Here is a 22,104-nt window from a genome sequence, read left to right as displayed (position 1 = left end):
AAAATTAATGCATTTTTTGACAGCACGCTATCCTTGTTATATATCTTATCAATTGACACAAATATTATCCTCATACATTGAATCAGAATCAGAATCGGGTTTTATTTTGCCAAACATGCTTTCACACATGTAAGGAATTTTACTCCGGTTTCACAGTGACTCACACTGTACCCGCATTCAACAATCAACATACAAACTAAATATGCTAAACATACTACATATACTAAAAATAACAAATGTACGGATCATTTATTGCACAGTGAACATGGCTGTGGGTGTGTACGACCATATATGGTCGACAGGCGTTTCCCTGACGACAGGCGGTAACAGGTCACGTGGCTTAATGGTTAATTGTCTATTGAAGTGATGGGGGAAGGAGCCGTTCCTGTGTCTGGAGATTCTGGTGATGGATGCAGGGCTCTGAAGCACCTTCTGGAGTGGGGTGGGGTTCAAAGACGTGACGGCCAGGCTGCCAGGGGTCGGTGACCCGGTGACGCGCCGCAGCCGGTGTGCGTCCCGTTTAGAGGCGGTGCCAAACCGCGCGGTGATGGAGGTGGAGGGGACGGACCCAGCCGTTCCTGAGGCGGGCTGACCTTCCCCGGCTGGCTCGGCTCGGCCCTTTTTTTTTTTTTGTGATGGAGACGATGTCAGTCTCCCGCTACCAGCTTCCTGGGAGATTGCAGCTCCCAGGATGATAAATAATGAATAACTAAGCGGTGTATTCAAACAGAAAACACTTTAATATCGGGACAGCGGGTGTAAAGAAAAAGGAAAACAAAAGACAATCTCAAAGGTCACCGATTATGAAAAACTCACCCTTTTCAGTGCTTGTGCACGCACATTTGGGTCTCTGATGGGCCTTTTAACACAAAAAGCCGATCACATTTGGCTCCCCCTCCTACGTGAAGTGGGGGTTAGGGTTAGGGTTATTCGAATAATACCGCCCCCCATCTGAGTATCTCCGCCCGTGGCTTGAGAACTACTTTTGTGAAGGTGCGCCATTTTTTCTCACAAGTGCCGGACCCCCCGCTGGCATTATGTGGAAGCGAAGAGCTAAGCATGGGAAGTGCTCTGCTGTTGGCTGCACGGACCAGCACAAATCTTTCAAATTAAAGAGGAAATAACACCAACTGTCCAAATGACAAAACTGCAGACAAGGGAAATGTAGGTATTTCAAAAATAATTGTGCTGTGTGTTTATTTTGCCGTTTAGCACGAGTTAACGCTAATAGCTGAGCTAATATATTAGATGTTATTTTCTAGAAAGTTACGGGCGTCACTTGCTGCAGGATCCACAATAACGTTTACGGATTTATGAACTCCATCTTATCAACACTTCTAAATAACGGGAGAGTTAAATGAGAGAACGGGTGTAATTTGAAAATTACATTTAATGCTAAAAGGACGATTTAAATTTTTATTTTGTTATAATTTAAATTTGGTGCATCAGGATTAATCGTTAAACCTGAGGTTAGGTTTCGTTGGCTTAGTCGTGACACCATATGCTTTTAATTTATTGTTTTTCTTTCTGTTCTATCAGTTTATATTAAAACACCTTGATGGCGTATGATTTGTTTAACTATGACTATTAAATGAAAAAGTTTAAAATAGGGGAAAATATTACGAGCAAAATGGCTCCTCATTTAAATTTGTTCTAAATCACGCAACACAAAACTTTTGGTGGAATGGTGTCTATACGTGCGTCTCGCATGCAGAGAGGATCGCGCCCAGGAGGATAAATACACTTAAAATACCGCGTATGACACGTTCTCCAACACGTCCTTGACATTTCCAGATCATACTGTGTCAGGATCCTGCAGAAAATGTTCCAATCAGCGTTAATTTTGGTAAGGCAGTTTGGGTCTTATTAGCACTGCTGCCGCGTTAATTTATATATAAACAACACAAACGGAACGCGAGAAACTCAAACTGCAGCTCCCTCGAGAGTCCAGAGTCTGGAACACTGGGATGGAACCTTTTTTATGCTGTTTTCAAAGGAATAATGCAAGGTCAACTTGTACTTTGCCAACTTTTCAGAAAGGTTGATTTTGTGCATTTTAATTGAGAGGCTGTTTTTTGTTTTTTTGTGCATTGCTATTTCCTGGAAAATAACACAAAAACAAGTATTTTGTTTGGATGGATTATATCATAACACCATGCAACAAAATTGAATGTTTTATTGAAAAAGGTTTGTTCAGTCGCAGAATGACTCATTTTTGGCACTTGTGGAGATTCATTTTGGTCTTAAAATGCCTTGTTGTTCGGTATAATATATACGTGGCATATTGTGATGCTGTTTTATGAAGCCATTAAGCGTCAGGGGAAAGGGTTAGAAAATATTGGTGTAGCAGTGCTCGGAAATCACCAGGGAAGACTACACTTAATCCTTCACTGTATTAGTCCAAAATAGCTCTTAATGGTGAGAAAACGGAGGGGTTTGTGATCTGTGGATTTCTACAGAGGAGCCAGAAATAACTCACATCATTAAATCAAGCTGTCATGCACCGTGGGTCGTGCAGGTCACATGGCACTTTGGGAAGGAACTGTGTGCTATACAAGATAAGATACGATAAGACAAGATAAGACAAGATAAGACAAGATAAGACAAGATAAGACAAGATATGATATGATATGATATGATATGATATGATATGATATGATAAGATAAGATATGATAAGATAAGATAAGACAATACTAACTTCAGGCATTGCAGCAGCTCAATGGGGAGCATGAAGTACAGAGTAAGAGGATAAACACTCAATTCTAAGATATATATGTTAAAATTAAATAAAGAGTAATTAACAGCTCAACAAATTGAAACAAAATAGGTAATAAGTACTGATATAATAATAAAAATAACCTGCTCACGAATCTTCAGTGTAGTTTCAGTGACATGCAAAATAAAATACGTTATTAATTATGGGTCATAATAAAATAAAATAAAATAAAATGAGGAATGTGCAAAGAAGCATGGAAATATGTACTAAAGTGACATCAGTGTGTTTATTAATAATTGTTAGAATGGTCATGAAAGTGAAAGTGATAAAGTGATATGGAAACATCAAAAGCACGTTGCAGAAGGCCTTAGAGTCTTCGGAACACCTTCAGCCTTCTGAAATGTGCGTTGTCTCGCTATAAAAATGGATTTGCATAAACACAGTGCATATGTTTTGAGTAAATAAGGACCTTTAACCTCCCTGTGAAGCAACTCACTGACTGAAGGAGGTTTTCTTCTCTTTAATGAGTTCTTGTTATTATTCTTTTTTTTTTAAATCTAATTTCCATTTTATTATCATCATCACACTTTTACATTCTCTACTATTTACACATTACTTAACATAGTGTGACATTAGGACGGTGTTGTGTTCGATGTTAAGACCTTTATCAAACGTCCAAGCCATTTTGGACGGAGCTGGGTATAGAAACAGAAGTATAAACACATTTTTCACACACATCACATCACATTATTTGAGGTGAATTTATTTCCATAAAAAAATGCAGTCGTACAGTTACTTACTTTCTTTTTATTCAAACTCGTGATTCTTTTCCAACTTTCAGTAAATTTTGAACAATGTTATGAGACCATGGTCCCCTGTGATTCTGACATCTGGAGTTGGTTTAGTTCAATTTGAAATCAAGCACTTGCTTCATACGAAAACAAATACTCACATTGCACAGCACCTAATTTAATCAATTCCACGGAGAGCGCCGGCCTAATAGCGCCTAAAATGTGACTCAATCTGTTATATAAGGATGTGACTAATGTGATCCTCAGAATAACCTCATTTTATTTTTGTTTTTTCCTAATTCATAACGGATCCGAGTGTCATTCTTCCATAGAAACACATTAGAGAGGTTCTTGCCCCATAAAGGTCAATTTGCAGCATCAGCGGAAAGTAAATTGGCTTTTGGTTTCGGGTTGCTTATTTCTTTCTTTCCTTTCCTCTTGTTGGGACCCTCAGATTCCTCTGGAGACGTCGCCCGGCGTCAATAATAAGAAAATAATTCCTTGAAAGGCACACTACACCAATGACCAATAAATGAAGAATTAGAGTGATGGTATGTGCGTGTAGAGCCACAAAGGGGAGGATGAGTTTGTGTGTTATTGTATTATTTTTAAATCTTTTTAAACCTTTTAATCCATCGTGCACAGATTTGAGAATGGAAATTGGAATGGAGTTTCTTACATTGAAGTTAATGAGTTCTACAAGGCAGGGAAGTTTCATTTGAAAAAGATTAAGCACCAACTAGCATGCACATTGATTAAATATGACTCAGATTGCATATTTGCAGTTTATTACTTGAAAAATATACAAGATACAAGATATACAATATGCAAGGTACACATTGTATGCAATCAAATTAATCTGAGACGGCTGACAGATGGAGCAAAAAACATTATCATATTTATGTTTCAGATTAACGTAGTTATAAACACCTGAAAGGAGAGGAACAGACGTGAATATTTGCAGTAATTACTTGCAGTGTAAAAATATACAGGTCAATTCTAGATACACAACGTACTGGATGCAATCAGAGTAATCTGAGACAGCTGACAGCTAGAGAAAATAATTAGTATAATTAACCATTATTATAATGAATGAGTGTTTCAGAAGCTCAAGGCTCTGTTGCGTTGAGAGTGGTGGTGGTGGTATTTGGTGTCACATTGCCGCCTGCTGGACAAGCAGAGGAACACAGCACAGCTCTGCGTAGCCACATCATTAAAACCACTGACAGCTGAAGTGAATACCATGGATCGTCTGGTTCCAATGGCAACTGTCAAGGGGAGGGATATATTAGGCAGCAAGTGAACAGTCCGTTCTGGAAGTTGATGTGTTGGAAGCAGGAAAAAGGGGCAAGCGTAAGGATCTGAGCCACTTTGACAAGGACCAAATAGTGATGGCTAGACGACACGGTCAGAGCATCTCCAAAACGCCAGGTCTTATGCGGTGTTCCCGGCATGCAGTGGTTAGTACCGACCAACAGTGGTCCAAGGAAAGACAACCGTTGAATCGGCAACAGAGTCATGGGCGCCCATGGGCTAATGATGCGGGTGGAAGTCCAGCCCGTCTGGTCTGATCCCACAATAGAGCTACTGTAGAACAAATTGGTGAAAAAGTTAATGCTGCTATGATAGAAAGGTTTCAGAACACACAGTGCATCACAGCTTGCTGCGTATGGGGCTGCGTAGCTGCAGACCGGTCAGAGTGTCCATGCTGACACCTGTCCACCCCCGAAAGCACCTACAATGGACACATGTGCGTCAGAACTGGACCATGGAGCGATGGAAGAAGGTGGCCTGGTCTGATGAATCACCTTTTCTTCTACATCATGTGGATGGTCGGGGTTAGGATCCGATCCGATGGAGCATCTGTGGGATGTGCCGGAACAACAAGCCTGATCCATGGGGGCCCCACCTCACAACTTCCACCTTCGGAGGTCTTGTGGAGTCCACGCCTCCACGGGTCGCAGCTGTTTTGGTGGCACGAGGGGAAGCTACACAATATTAGTGGTGATTAAAGTGATTAAACGTCACGGTTCAACCACTGGTGATGTCAATCGGTGTATCATACTTAAATTAAATTTCTCAATAAAAAAATCCCAAATAAAAAAAAAAAAAACAGTTGTGTTTTTTTGTATTTTTGATGAATATATATGTACCGAGAATGGCATGAATTCAACAACCAAAAACGGGAAATAAAATATATATTTATTTTATATAAATATAAACTGTATATATATGTATAAATATTTTTTGTTTTTGATCGTTGAATTAATTTTGTCATATATATATATATATATATATATATATATAATTGTGCAAATAGGTTCCCGTTTGATATCAAAACTTCAGTCAAAATACCATATATGGTATTGGTATATGTAAATATATTATCTATATGGTATATATGCTATCTAGTACATTAATAGTAAATGTATATTTTATACATGTGTGATATGTGGAATATTGTAATTGAAGTACATGTGAAATATTTATATCTCTATATAGTAGATATAAATGGTATACAATTTGACACATGTATATACCATGTACAATACATATTATATATGCTATGTACATGGTGTACGTACTATATCATCATGACCTCATATGATAAATCCATCTCTTTCGCGTCATCCGTCGGAGCCGCCGCGTGGAGGAATTTCCGGCGTGTGACCGTCGCCGCTTCCGGTCCGGTAGCCCTCCGTCGCCATGGGAACGGCGCAGCACGACCCAGCAGCATCCAGCTGCCGCAGACGGCAGCGGTGCGCTCCATCCCCCGCGCACACACACACACACACACACACACACGCACCGAGCACCGAGCACCGAGCACCGCCCGGCCGCTACCCGCACAGGCAGGCGACAAGATGGCGGGACCCGCCGCCGTCATCCTCCTCCTCTCCGGCATCTGTGAGTCCCTCGTTTTGGTTATTTAAAAAAAAAACAACAAACAAACAAACAAACAAAGGAGGCGAACGCGCTGAAATCCGGCGTCGGCTCCTCTCGCTCCGTCGCCGTGGTGCGTTCTCGTTCCGAGTCAGACGAACCGCTTCATTCTCACGGATTTTGGGGATTTTCGGTTTTTCGTTTTTCCTTTCCGTCGTTATTCCGTTGGCCTCGGCCGACGTGTCGCGGCTCGGGGCGTTCGTTTCGCCGCCGTGCGTGTATTCGCGGGGGGGGGGGGGGGGGGTGTTCCGGGTGAACCGAGGAGGTGGCGACGGCGTCGTCGAGCGGTGGAGCCGGTGGTGTTTACGGCCGCTGTGGTTCGATTCGAACGAGACGCCAAAAGGGAAACAAACCAACAAAACCAAACAAAAACAAAAAAACGAACCTGTAGAACTCGCGTCTCGCGTCGGGCGGAGTTCGCGACGGAGCGAACGTATCTGACGTTGTTTCATTGAACTCGCGACGCGCCCGGGAGTCGCGGGTTTCTAAGAGTTGTTGGAAAGTGCGACCGTCGCACGAAAGATGAGAACGGAACGACCGAGCTCTTCACGTCGAGGCGAAACTGTTGTTCGATCCTCATCTTGTGGAACTTTTTTTAATCTTTTTTTCATTTGTCGTGTGCGTCGTAGTCCCGGGGCTGTGTGAGTCGTGTCAGAGGACTGATGTTTGTGCGTTCGCAACAAAAAAAAAGGGACGATATTCATATTTAAGGGTCTCAAATGAGAGCTGAAGTTCCGACGGAATTATCTTATTTTATTGTATCTTGTTTTATATTGTCGTATATTACCTTATCTTATCTTATGCTATTTTATCTTATTTTATCTTATTTTATCATATATTATCTAACCTTATTCTATCGTTGTCTTATCTCATCTCATCTCTTCTTATTGTATATTATCTTATCTTATCGAACATTATCTTATTTTATCTTATCTTATCTTATCGTATATTATCTTATCTTATCGTATATTATCTTGTCTTATCGTATATTATCGTATCTTATCTTATCGTATATGATCTTATCTTATCATATAGTATCTTATCGTATCGTATCTTATCTTATCTTAACTTATCTTATAAAAACTCTGAGCATCCAAAGGAAGGATTTTTGATGAAAACTAGGATTTGCTACCAGTATCATCATGTACAGAACAATTAATTTGAACCGTGAACACAGAGAGCTTCACATTTAGTTTATGTAATAGTATATGTATGTAATTAATACAGTTTTATCTTTGATTTTATTATTATTAATAATAATAATAATAATAATGTTTTTTTCATAATGTTGTTGATAGTCCCATGTGTTATTGTATAAATTTACCCTTAAACTATCGTTGCTGGATTCTTTCCAAGCCCTAGAGTGGATAAGGCACTCGCTCTCTCTTTTAATTAATTTAATTTTTTTTTATTGTATTTTTACCTCTTTACCTCCGTGGTCACATTGACAGTGGTTAATGAAGGTTTCCCAGATGGTCTGAGGTCAAGGACAGCGGCGGGTGTTAAATGTCTCCGAGGTTAAATTGCAGCCAGAGAGTTGTGGTGCCACGCCCTCCAGTGGGTTAACTGGGATGGATGTAATGTGGCTGATGCTCCGTGATATTTCCCCCCCGTCGCGCTGACTCACTTAATGTGACTTTATGTCCCAAATTTATATTTAATTATTATTTTTTTTTTTAACCTTTCATAAGGCGTGCGTTGAATTTCCGTGTTCGTGCTCATGGGTGGATGGTTGATGTGTTGGCTGCCGGCTGCGAACCATCTGTTAGACTCTGTTGGACTTTTATGGAGTCGATCAAACATGATAAATTGGGGGACGGTTTGCGCGGTCCGAGCCGTTGTTTTCTCATCTCAACGGGGGCATGATGAAACCAGGAGCAAACCGAAGCTTCTCCTCAGGGACTCTCCTCATAAAATGATATTTTTTGGATCCCGAAATGAGATGGATTTTTGTCTAGTGCGTGCTATGCGCTCGTAACAGATGTTTGTGATATCTAGTTTAATAATTGAAGGGAGTATTTTTACTCATTTTTTATTTAACAGGGAAGGTCTCATTCAGTGCGTTTACATGCACATGACAGAAAACCCAGAGTTTACACGGCGAGTGGCGTAGTCGGGTTATTGACAGGAAGTGCTTGTCCCCGACCCCCCGGGAAAAACCTGCGTCGACAGTCCTCTGCGACACTTTCTTCACTTTGTCCCCATCTCATCCATATGTCACTATATTAAGCTCCTTCGTCAAAGTGGACATAAAAACGCTCTCACCTTCCCACCGAAAGTGTGTTTGTTAACCGGCGGTTGCCGTGGTGACCGTTGTTTATCTGCCCAAACAGCTCTTTCCGGGCCAAAAAAATCTGCGGTGGAATCGCTGGATTTCGAGGCGCAGTTTGAATACGCCGTTCATATCCGGGTTAAGGTGTAAACACGTCACGATAAATGGAACAATTGAGGAGAAATCCAAGTCTGTTTGTACTTCGATAAAGATAATCGGGCGACGGTGCTTACATGACGGTTGCAATATTGGGAACATCGCCTTAACCCGAGTGCGGTCGGCTTATTCAAGTGAAGCACGCTGAGTGAGAGAAGGAGTCTCATTTACCAGGGAGTCCTGATTAAGACAGCAGCATCACATCAAGCATCACATCAAGCATCACATCAACATTAAGGGTGCAGGAAACAAAAGTACATAAGGTACCGTGAAATAAACATGATGAACAGGGGAAAGCAGATAATACAGTAACAACATTAAAGGTTCAAGTGTGCATGTGCATAGAGTGAGTGAGTCCAAATGGAGTCCATCTCCAGTTACTTCATGAGATGCTTAAAGTCCCCTAGTGCACTGTTTCTCGAATGGGGCTGGGGCAAAATGTCAAAAAAGTGTCACTTAAAAAATAAAAAATACAATTCTGGTTAATGAAGTCAGCATACACAAGTTTGATATCTTCACCTGAGACAAATAATAAATGATTCTTCTTCTTCTTTGCCATAGCAAATATTTTCAGTGCAGCCTTTTTTTCAATCAGCAAATCATCAGTTGTTAGGAGCTGCACCTTTTGAACGTTCACGTCAGAGCAACACATACCACGCACAGACACTACGTCATTTATGTTCTTTAATTTTCATTTTTTTTCCTCCCAAAAAATGTTTTGTGCCAGTGAATCCCCTCAGAGGGGGCGCACTACTAAAAAAGGTTTGAGAACCACGGCCCCAGTGGAATCACGTTGGACAGCTTCAGGGTCAGGGTGTTAAAAGGTCTTTTTACTGAGCTCCCTGCAGACTGCAGGACCCCATCACGACAAATAGTCCCGAACGCAAGACGGTAAATTCACCTTTTACACCCAGTTGTTTTGTGAATAGCCGCACGCGATGAGAGCTTTCGTCATTAGTTGTCGCACCATCTGCGTGACACAGGGGACGTTTCGGAGAATCCTGAAACCTCCTCGTTTGTTTGTTTGTTGTTTTGTTTTCACCGTGGATAATCCAAGGCAACAGCTTCCTCTCAAACCGTTTCTAACCCCCCTCAATGTGCTCCGACGTTTTACTCGGATCGTTTGATGTTTGAGCCTCTGCTCTATTTCCGCCTTAGTCACCGGTGCACAACAAGGTTCTTACCAGGTCCTTGAGGTGCTTGGAGTCCTTGAATTTTGTATTTAGAAATTGAATCACTGGAAAACCGTGAAAATAGCACCCCCCCCCCCCCCCCCGGTTTTGTTATTTAAATCGTAATCTAATAAAAAAATGATAGTATATAGTTATTTGACCCTCATAATAATCATTAAATATGAAAAAGCTCAAAAAAGAACTTGAAAGTCCTTTTATTTCATGTTGTAATGTGTCATAGTTTGGGGGTTTTGAGTCTTTTTGTGCGATGACCGCGTTGGAATGTCTTGGAAAAAAGGCTTTTTTTAGATATGCTGGATCAACAACTTTGTATCTGGGGAGGGGACGGGGACGGGGACAGGCAGTTGTTTTCATGTGCTTAAGAGGATTGGGAAATGTGGCTATTTAAGTGAGTATTTTCCTCGGAACACACTCTGGACCTACAATTACAACCAAAGAGATTAAAAACAGCTCGCGTAGGCTTTCCGACCAGCATTGGGATTATTTTTTCTTTTCTATAATAATAAAACTCGCCTCGGTGGACTACATTGTGCCACGGGGGATGCTCTATTATGTCTACGAATGCATTTATGCTCAGAACATATTAGCATTTAGTTCGCCATTGTCTTTTTTAATTGACTGTGTTCATTCTTTCCCACGGCCTTAAATGTTTTGTTTTACTTGGGGGGTGGGGGGGGACCCGAAAAGGATGTGAGGATGGAGCTGGGAACACAAGAAAGAGGCCATTGCTAGTCACTGGTCTGCATTATGTCGCTTCCAGATAAAGCCACACAATAAGAGTTGAGATTAAGCACAGGCGCAGTGCAGTGGCTGTGGAACGATACTTGTGTTTAGATTAACCTAGTTTTTACATGCACTCTATTTAAAAACCAAAGCGCTATAGTCATTATTTACCCTATGAGTGACCAAGATACATAGACAGATATATGCATGGAGAGATAGATAGATAGATGGATGGGCGGGTGGGTGGATGATAGATAGATAGATAGATAGATAGATAGAAAGGACTTGTTGTAATGTAAATATCTGCACAGAGGTAGAAAATCCGGGTTCGGACCTGCGTCACTGCACGGCTGGAGCAAAAACCAGGAGGATTTTTACTATCTGATCCTGGATTTTTCCACTTTTTAACCTGCAGAATTTTAGAGTAACCCACATGAAGCTGTGAAACCAAAACTGAAAAGCTGTGAACTTCCACAGTTCATCCTTCAAATTTTGTAGCAAAGCATTTTTAGGCCAGCTGTCTCAAAACACCAGGCCCGGGGCACACATCTGGCCTGCGAGACAATTTAATATGGCCCGCTACATGTTTTCAGTATGTCCTTAAACGGATGGATGGATTAATGGATGGATGGATCAATCAGAATCAGAACGCCACCGCAATCACCATCACAATCAGCATTACCATCACAAAAATCAAAAATCACCATGACAAGTACCTAGTACACGTAATTACACCTGCCGAATTAAAGTCATTCTGATTCGGATCCTGAGTGTGATGGATGGATACATACTTTATTCATCCCCAGAGGAAAATTGCGGTGTCGGCAACAGCATAGTAAATGTTAAATAATAATATAAAGCAATGTAATAAAAAATATAAAGAAGAAAACGGCAGTAAAAGTGTTTTAGTTCATCAATATTTATTCATCTTGAGGCTCTTATTCAACTCCTTCAGTCAATGCCGTCGCTTTTTGTAAGAGTGCCAATGGAATGTTTCATGAGTTTCTTTAACTATACAACTGTTGTGATGACTTTTTAACGTACCGGTGCCTTAAACCACCCTTAATGCAGTGGTGGAAAGTAAGAAAGTACAAGTACTTAAGTACATTTTTTAATTTAATTTTTAACCATTATGTTACTTTAGTTTTTATTTATTTATCTGAATTTATATTAATGTATTTTGTTTTCGAAAATATGCATTTATATCCATGCACATTCTTTAAATCAGGATTTTTATTCATATCTATCAACAGCAGGACACATCAGGATATGCTGAGCACTCATCTGCAGAAAGAAAAATTAAGTAGTACTTTATGAAGTATTATAGTCTGAATATGAGTGCTTTTACTTTTAATACTTTAAGTACATTTTACAGCTCGGACTTTTCTACTTTTTTACTTATCTGTTGTTTTTTTTTTTGTGCGTATTTGTACTTCAACTTCAGTAAAGGCTCTGCGTACTTCTCCCACCACTGCACAACTTTATTTCCTGACTTCTCACTGAAAGGCAGAGAATCAAAACTCTTTTCATGTTTGAGCCTCACAGCCAAACCTCCCCGTTTGTTCATTTAATCTCATTTGTATGGCGGAGCCGTGGCGCTGCTTTGAGTGACAGAGCTTTCTCATACCACAGACTGGGGGGAAAAAAAAAAAAAAACCCCAAAAAAAAGAAAAACCCTATCCATATTCTGGAGGGGGAGGCGTCTCCCAGGATGTCCAGTCACTGCGGGGATAAAAATAGCCGCCGATGCACAGGGTGGGAAAGTCAGCAGCGGCGACGGAAGCCGAGACCTCGGAGTCAAGTCGAATCACGGGCGCCGTCGTGTTGACATGAAGGGACGCTCCAGACGGGACCCGGGCCGCCTCCACCGCCGGGATTAGCGCGAACTACTAGATCCAAGAGACACTATTCCCTCATTTTGCCTTGTCGCCCGCTCGCATTACGATCCGCCGTATTGTCATGCCGCTTTGATGTATATTTCACATGTAGGCAGAGCCGACGCTGGGGGGGGCCGGGTAAGTGAAGTGTGCGTCGCCGATAAAGAAACAACACGTCAACGTTGGTTACTGTCTGGAGGCATCCTAAATAAGCCGCCCGCTCAGATCCAGGGTGCTTATTATCGTTTAATGCAACCCCCTCGTCGGGACGCCTCCCTCCAATGGGCCTCATTACACAGCAGGGCTGCGCCGTCCAATAATAGTACTTAGTGGAGTATAAAAGTACTTCCGTGGCATTAAGTGGGGAGCAGACAATCTAAGTTTAGTACCGGCACTCGCTGGAACGTAAACAGAGGTGGAAGATCCCATGTGGATTTGCTATGTATGGCCACGGGGAGGTCCAGCTGATGAGGGAACGAGCCGCATCAGCGCACGGCCGGAGCAAAAGCCTGGCGGGACTTTTACTTTCTGAACCTGAATTTTCTCCACCGCTGTACATGCACAGCTAAAAAAAAAACACGCTTCCATTTCCATCTGATCCATTGGAATAATGAAAAACTTTTTTTTTTTTTTTTTTCCGCCATAAAAATCTTTTTAGAGTACGATTTTTTTGAGTAAACGACGTGAAGGCTAAGCGCCGTGATCCTCCACAGTTCGTACTTCTGATGATGAGGCAAAGCATTTTTAGGCCAGGTGTCTCAAACCATAGGCCCGGGGGCCACATCCGGCCCGAGAGACAATTGAATGTGGCCCTCTACATGTTTATAATACATTGTTAAATCTGGCACTCAACTTAATTCTGAAACCATAAAGCTGACTTAAACAATATAGTTTCGATTTATATTTTCGGAATATAAAACAGAGTAAAAAATAATGTAACAAAGATTTAATTTTTTCATGATGACGGTTCCAGTTATTATTATTATTATTATTATTATTATTATTATTATTATTTCAGTTATTTTTACCTTTGATGCCCCTAGAAGAAGACACCCTGGCCAGTTGGAGTTTGAGACCCCCGTTTTAGGCTAAATCTAGTTATGATTCATCAAATAACAAGATGTCGCCTTTGCAATCTGGCATTTACCAAATGACGCTCATCGCTACAAGGAGTGCACATCCAAAATAGGCTGAAAACCAAAACGTCATAAAACCTGCGTCGGCCCACTTGCGTTTGGGATGTTTTTCACTCTGCATTTGGGTAAATACAGTATAAAAGCTGATTAAATGTGTTTTTTCTTCTGTTTCTTTTTTGTTTGTTTTTTGCTTTTTTGCTTTTGTGATCCGTCAAACGAAGTGTCGAGAATACGCGTCCGAGCCGTGAGTCACCGCGTGCGTCCCACTTCATCACGCAAGCGCCATTAGGGGGGGGGGGACCAAAACGACTCCTCGGAGAGCGAGCGAGATCGGGCGTAGATTTAAGTACTAATTAACTCCCGCTGAGAACGGCAAATTAATTTGTTGCGACGGCTTGTTCCCACACATGACAACAGAAGCAGCGAGAGCCTTTAAATGCTTTCGTCGGCGCAATTACGGCACCTAATGGGACGCTTCCCCGAGAGCCGACTCGAAACAAACGAACAAAACAAAAATGACGTTGGAGGCCGAGAAAGACGGGGATTATGTGAACTAAAAAAAATATATATTTTTTTAAATGTGCCGTGAAAACCCGCTAATAGAAGGCTAAGAATAAAAGACTCGAAAATCTCTGATGTTATTATTTCCATCACCTTCGTTGTCGCCGCGGAATGCTTTCCGACGGGACCGTTCACAGCGGCGACAAACACTGTTTCGAAAGCATGTGTTCGTCCATTTTTGGAAGGCCGTGTCAAATGTGACGTCAACCGCCACCGAGTAGAGTCAAGGAGCACAACTGATCCGAAATCACTGAAAATGTCGTTTGCCGTTGTTTTCCGTCCAGCTTTTTTCCCGGGCGCGGGCCTCGAGCGGGACGCTTTCGCCCTCCTTCCTTTTTTTCCCCCCAATCGCCAAACCCTCCGACTGTCGGCGCAAACGCGCGAGAGCATCGGTGTGACTCCATTTAGGGGGATTTTCTCCCGACAAAGCCGCTCGTGTAGGGACGGGATGGGCTTTATCCGGCGGCTCGCACGCGCACGGCGCAAATGAACCATCCGCGGCTCCGGCCTCAGGTGCTCATCTCCGGGGAAACGATCGGAACGTAATTAATAAGATACGGTTACGTAAATCCCGTCCCCGGGCGCCGCGCTCGTTTTTTCTTTTTCACTTTTTTTTTTCACACCCACTCCCGACTGGAGTCCGGGCGGTTGTGACTGGCTTCTTCTTGATTCCCAGGCCAAGTTCCAGCGCTGGGGGTCATTCTCCGGACCACGGACAAGATCGTGTGGGCAAATGAGTTTGAGCGTAAGTATCCGGCAGCCCCGTCGGGCCTCCCGGTTTCAAGAAGCTTTTCTTTCTTCCCCGTCTGCCACCGCTCTCTGCTTCCTCCGCAGCCATCGAGCTGACTTGTTTAATAGAGTCAATCTCGACCAACAACCCGAGGATCGAGTGGAAGAAGATCAAAAATGGCATTCCCAGTTATGTGTACTTTCAAAATAGGATATCAGGTAAGCAGTTTTTTTGGGGTAAAGCTTCTTTACTTGGGAATAAATCTGCCAGTTTCTTCTCTTTTCTTTTCTTTTCTTTTTTTTTTTTTTTTTTGACGGACGCAGACGTCTTCGTCCAACTTGTCAAAGTGAAGTGCTGAAAATGCTGCTGAGTCCAGACTTTCAGCCGTGAACTGTTTTTCAATGAGCGCCTGTTTTGTGTGTGTGTGTGTGTGTGTGCGTTTTTTTGTTTGTTTTGTTTTTTTCCCTTTCCCTCCCAGGCGACTTGGAGCACAGGGCTCAGCTCAGAGAGCCGGCCAACATTCTGATCTTCAACACCAGTCGCGCCGACACGGCAGAGTACCGCTGTGAAGTGGCCGCCATCGACGACCAAAGAGACTTTGATGAGATTCTCATCAGTCTGGCAGTGAGAGGTACCGCCGGGAAAAATCGCAACCTGAAAAGGCACTTTTCGGGTTTCAAAAAGCCAACATTTTCCCCCATCGACGGTCATTTGATCTTTGGCAAAAATGAAATAGTGAGGGCTGAGTGGACAGAGATCTAAGGGTAATAAACAGCAACCTTACAGTATGTAGTAACCTTTAATACCTCATCGGGGCCAGTTTGCTTTACAGCTCGCAGTCACATACACAACACACAGTACAGTAAAAACACATAATGAATAGAAAATAAAATAAAATATCACTGTCAACTTGACTACCAGAGCTCCACACACGAGCAGGTAGCCAACGCCGCTGTCTACAACAAAATGTAATATGTAAGAATATGAATACAAAATGAAACACATTTATTCAAAAACCCCAAGGCCTGCTGGGATAAAAGAGGTTGTGTACCCGCTGGAACCACCCCTGGGAAAGCCACAGCCAGACCTCCACCCTGACGGAAGTAGAGTGAATATTATCACCATGAATAAATAATGCATTTCATTCAAAGGGGCTGATGAAGTGTTTAACTCGACCTCCTCGGTACATCCCTGAAAAGCCGCCCTCCCCCCCCTCCCCACGCCTCCCCCTCCCCACCCCTCCCCTCTCCTTGGAGACGGAGCGCAGCGCTTTGTGTTTCGGCAGCAGCCGGTAACGCCGGTGCTTGTCCGTGTGCAGTGAAGCCCGTGGTGCCGCGCTGCAGCGTGCCGGTGGCCGTCACGGTGGGGACGTCCTCGGAGCTGCGCTGCCTGGAGAACGAGGGCTTCCCGGCGTCGCAGTACCGCTGGTTCCACAACAACGAGGAGCTGCCGCAGGACCCCAAGAGCAGCCCCAGGTTCATCAACTCCTCCTACACCGTCAACCCCGACACCGGGGGCCTGGTGAGGAACCCAGATGGGCTGAGGGGGGACCCGCTCCGTGGCTTTGACGCGTCTTGCTTCTTGCAGCCTGTTTCTACGCGTCCCCGCTTTTAAGCCTCCTCCTCCCCCTGGTGGCCGTCGGATGAACTGCCTCTGAGTCTGGCGTCACAAATATGTCTGAAGAAATGGGAGCGCTTGTTTTTTCCAGTACAGCAGGGAGGAGTTTTACCATGTTCCATGACGGAGAGTTAAAAACTCCCTTTCCAAAGTGCTTGCAAAGTGCAAAAAAATAAAATACACACAATTATACACACAAGAGATTTACTCGATAGTGAATAGGGTGACATCCAACTTTAACATCAATAATGTTATTATTTTATATACACAATTTATTTTCTTCGTTTTAAGCCCGAATCCAATAAGAAAGTGAGTTGAGAGATGTGAACCCTCTCCATAGTTTGTCGGATTGGGTGTGACGCCGGCCTTAGCTGACGCCGTTATGCTATATTATTCAAATTCAAGAGATTATTTTTTTACATACATAATTTCTGGGTATGTTATTTATTTTCACAGAAATTCCGCAGGGTGAGGAAGGCGGACGCGGGGGAGTACTACTGCCAGGCCAAGAACGATGCGGGACACGCTCAGTGTCCCCCACAGGTGATGGAAGTCTGTAAGTGGATCCACTCCTTTCCAAAATACCACAGCGTGTGACTCACTGTGTGCGGGATATGTTTTCGTTCATAATCTCTACTTCCAAAAAACATTTTCTCTCTATTGGCCATTTCACAATTTTCTGCTGATAACATTACTATATATATATATATATATATATATATATTATTGGGTTTTTTTAATAACAAATTCAAGGATATGGGTTTCCCGGGTGCGTCGATGCCCCCCCGGAGGAAGGACAAGCCACGATGGGTCAAATGCAGAGGCCACATTTCACCGGCCCCCATCCAAAGCATGTGCATGTGTGTGTGTATGTGTCGTACTGTGGTGTGTCGCGTGACTAATAAAGATTCTTCTTTAAAAAAAAAAAAAAAAAAAATACTGTAGCGTGCGTAACAGAAATACATTACATTTTAGTCTCGTCAAAATAATTTTTCACAAGCTCAAATCCGAATCACGTTCAACGTAAATGCTACGATACATTACAACATACATTACACTACAATACATTCGACCGTGGTAATAATACAATGATAAAATAAAGGCGCTGGGTGACAAGAGAGATCCAGCTGGATAGTAATTCACCTGTTGGGTCATAATGTGTTTGTGCTGTTCATTTATGAAGGGTGAATAATGTTTAGATTTAATTAAGATTTCATTCAAGTAGCCTGTTGTGTTGTCTTACCTTGTATTAAGATCTCATGTGTCCAATCATTTCATGTCTTTTTTTTTTTTTTTTTATAATAAAAAAAAAATCAGATGATGTAGACATCGTTGGAATATTCTTCAAGTCCTTTGCTGCTCTGGTTGCCTTGATCTGTGTGACTGTCGGGATCTGCCACGCCCATAAACATGGATGTTTCTCCAGCAAAGACCACGGTGAAAACAAGTAAGTACAACGTGCACCGTACAGCTTAAAAACCTGTGAAGGGCGGGGTCAACATTGGGGATGTTAAAATGTGTCGGCTAATCAACTGTCGACAGGTTCCCCGTGTCGACGCTAAAATTGAAAATCAATTGTTTTTTTCGTTTTTATTTTATTTTTTTTACGTTCTGCAAACCTTACTCTTTAAATTTGCCTATTCAAAACGGTCATAATAAAATTAAAAAAAACTAAGGCTACTGTTTTCCAAATGGGAGAGGGAGAAGGGTGTGCGTGTGCATGTGGCGGTGTGCGCTGCAGGAGTTTTGCTTTCTCAGAATTCCTTTCCGAGAATTCCGAGGCGGGCCGATCAGAGAGGAATTTTTTTTGTGCCCGTGATGTAAACTTCCTCCTGTCCTATCCCATAATGCACACACATCGTACGGACTGAAACGAGGTTTGATTTCAGACGCTGCTTTGTCATCATCCCGCTCTGTCAGACTGTCGTCAAGTGTGGGTAAAACCACGCAATTCTCTAGTGTTTTCAGAGCTGAATATCTAACTCATCATGATTCATTGTTTTATTTATTTTAGCCTACATCCGTAAATACATGCAAAGAAATGCATTGTTGCCATGGCAAAATGGATCAGATGAGATCAGAGCGATCTTTTTTCCAAACAAAGTGTGTTTTCATTGTAGATTTATTTATTTTACTCTGTGTTTTTCAATTGAATGAAACAAAAAAACAAAAAAAATCCCCGCGTGTAACCGCGCGTAACGGGGACACTCCGTCACATCTCCAGCGGCCACTCAGTCCACGGCTCCCCGGAGCCCCGGGTAGTGAGGGCGCGGGGATGGACCCCCCGGTGTAGGTACCAGATGTGCTCGGCCTGGCAGATTGGCTCGCACGCGCGAATCAGAGGGTGAAACAAACACCGTGGCGCAGTGAAAGTGAGAGCCAGTAAGTGCTGGCCAGTGTCATCTGCGCCGTCGGGGATGTGGAGCAGCTACGCTTTGTATCAACATTATTACAGGAACTTTTGACTGGCAAGTTTATCATTTTTTTATTATTAATTTTGGAAAAAAACGGTAATTACAGGAGCCAAACATAAAGGAAGTGACATCGTACCGTTAAGAATAATGCACTTTTCCCACGGTCTCATATTGTGGTTGCTTTAAGATCACGGTCACATTAATAAATGTATTTGCTTCTTATATTATTATAAAACCTTTACGTTATTATATTTTCTTTATTTTCAAACTGTTATAAACTGACTATCAAACATAAACTGCAACACTTAACGGCCTTGTAGGGGCATCCAATGATGATTCGATGAAGTGGGATTATCATGATATTTTGTGGCATTTGCAGGTTGCTGTTTTTTTTTTTTTTTTTTTTATCTGTTCACCTTTATGAAGAAATAAAATGTTGTGTTTCTGAATTTCAGCTACAAACTCCCAGCTCAGGATGACGGTGTGGACTACGGAGACGAGGTAAACAAACCAACTTTGTTTTTTTTGTTTTTTTACTCTGTTTGAAAATGATGATTGCAATCAATGATATTTCTAATAACCCACTCCTTCCTGATTTGTTTTGTTTTTTTCATTGTTTTTTTTATTGTCGTCGTCGTCGTCGTCTAGGGCCATTTTCGCCACAAATCGTCTTTTGTCATCTGACACCGGAGGAAGGGGACGAGAGGAAGCCACGAAAAGAAAGAAACTTACAAACGTCAGCTCGCAACAACTCTAGTCGAGGAGACACAATATGAGATGTAACATGGCACATTATACTACGATGCACATACAAAAAAGAACAACAACCAATTTTGCCAAAGTTTTATTTCACCACGACAGTGAGGTTTTTCAAATTGTTATTATTTTTTTATTATGATTTTTTCTTGTGACATCAGAACTTTTATGATACAATCAGTACACTCTCAAAGCTGTGAGGTTTCATTATGGTTTCACGGTAGAAGCTGCTGGAAGTTGCATTCCGTTACACAGAGTTCGGACAAATCCTCTTTTTTTTTTTTCTACACCTGGACTGGTTTACAAAGTGATTCGTGTTATATAAAAATTACAAGTTAAAACATCCTCTGGTCATGTGGATGAAAGATTACAATTCTTTTGTAAATATCATAGTTATCCAGGCGATACGTAGAGGAATCCTGAGGGCTGCTGATCTTAGTCTTATGAGGCACAATGAATTGGCGTTAATGATATTTACAGATGATTAAAAGTATGTCCCGGTACAAAATAACGTCAATAAATCCCGACAACATATATCCCATTATGCTGCAATTCACTATGTACTATAAACTTGGTAAAAGTGCTGTTTCTGTGTATAAGTGACCTTCTGTGCTTTATGAATTATTTTGTGATTATTGGACATATTGTCCAGTTTTTAATCAGTATTAATTGTACATAAAACATAAGATTTTTGTTATTTTTATTTCTATAGAAGAAGAAGAAGAAGAATCTTTTTATTTGTCACATGACCGCACTACAACACATGCGCATATATATATATATATATATATATATATATATATATATATATATATATATATATATATATATATATATATATATATATATATATATATATATATATATATATATATATATATATATATATATACACACACACACATACACACACACATACATGCTTTGGATGGTGGCCAGTGAAACGTGGCCTCTGCATTTCTCCCATCCTGGCTTTGTCCTTCCTCCGGGGGGGCAGCCAGGAGCAGTGGGCACCATTCGTCGACGCGCCCGGGGACCTGGTACCAAGTGTCCAGCGCTGGTCAGACGATGGTGATCTGTGCATGTTTTTGGTGGGGGTCCTTACTGATGGCAGGTGGAGGAAACCCCATGTGAGCACGGGGAGAACATGCAAACTCCACACAGAAAGGCTCCTGTTTGGGAGAGCGCCCCAGGTGGGAATTGAACTGCTGCCTCACAGCAAGAAGGTCCTGGGTTCGATACATTTGATACATTTACAGCTAACCTAATTGTAAATACGGCAATAAACTGTTGGTTGGGCATAAATTTACAGTACTTATTGTCCGGCGTGTATCTGCAGTGTTGACCTTGTCAGTCTCTCATCAATAACAGTACATTGTCTGAAACAAAAGTATTAGTGTTCAAAGTTTTCGGTAGAAGGATTTGTGTAATTACTCAGGAACTGTTGTAAAATGTCCAGTGTTCATTTGATATTATTGTTCAATGTTCATTTTTGTTTTGTTACAATTAAATACATTTGAATTGGAAACTGGTTTCAAAGTGTAATTTCTGTGTGTGTCTGTGTGTCTGTGTGTGTCTGAGAAACACTGGAACATTAACTGCATTTGTATTGTGATGGAAGACTGGATTATCCTCAATAATATGAAAAATAAATTACATAATAATTAAAACTATTATGTTAATTACTGTTATTATTATTATTATTATTATTATTATATTTTAGGAGTTTATTGGATCGTAAACCACCTCAGAGTCTTTATCTGATTACATACAATTTCTTGTCAACTGCCCCGCCAGAGAAAATAAAATGCTGGACTTACTTCATGCAAATTTGAGGGATGCATATAGCTCCACTCAAGCGAATCAGACTCTTCAGGGGTGTTTTGAGGCCACAGACTGGGACGTGCTCCTGAGTCCCATGGAGATGACATCAACTCCATGACTGACTGTATAACACAGTGCATCAGCTTCTGTGTGGATAACACCATCCCCACCAGGACGGTGCCATGTTTCCGCAAAAACAAGCCTCGCTTCACCAGCGACCTGAAGGAGCTGCCGAATAACGAAGGGGAGAGCCTTCAGGGACGGGGACAGGGAATTACTGAGGAGTGTGCACAGAGGCACACGGGCAAAAGCTGGAGAGCAAGCTCCAGCAAAACAAGGTGCAGGATGTGTGGTCAGGAATGTAAAAGGCTTCACAGGCTTCAAGGTTGAAGGG

At 41.9% G+C, this 22,104-nt stretch overlaps 1 protein-coding gene across 1 annotated transcript; it reads left to right on the top strand.

Moving 5' to 3' along the window:
• The first annotated feature begins 6,308 nt into the window (after positions 1-6,308).
• On the top strand, positions 6,309-20,649 carry jam3a (junctional adhesion molecule 3a). Its single transcript, XM_080006484.1, has 9 exons — positions 6,309-6,415; positions 15,046-15,114; positions 15,204-15,317; positions 15,578-15,730; positions 16,418-16,620; positions 17,173-17,272; positions 18,034-18,163; positions 19,586-19,631; positions 19,779-20,649. Exons 1-9 carry the CDS (start codon positions 6,373-6,375, stop codon positions 19,812-19,814), a joined length of 894 nt encoding a protein of 297 aa, XP_079862610.1. The 5' UTR covers positions 6,309-6,372; the 3' UTR covers positions 19,815-20,649.
• The last annotated feature ends 1,455 nt before the right edge of the window (positions 20,650-22,104 follow it).

The sequence above is a fragment of the Zeus faber genome (assembly GCF_960531495.2).
Source record: "Zeus faber genome assembly, chromosome: 9".
In the NCBI taxonomy this organism is placed as follows: domain Eukaryota; kingdom Metazoa; phylum Chordata; class Actinopteri; order Zeiformes; family Zeidae; genus Zeus; species Zeus faber.
Note: the sequence above shows the minus strand (reverse complement) of the source record. Positions and strands in the feature narration are given on the sequence as shown.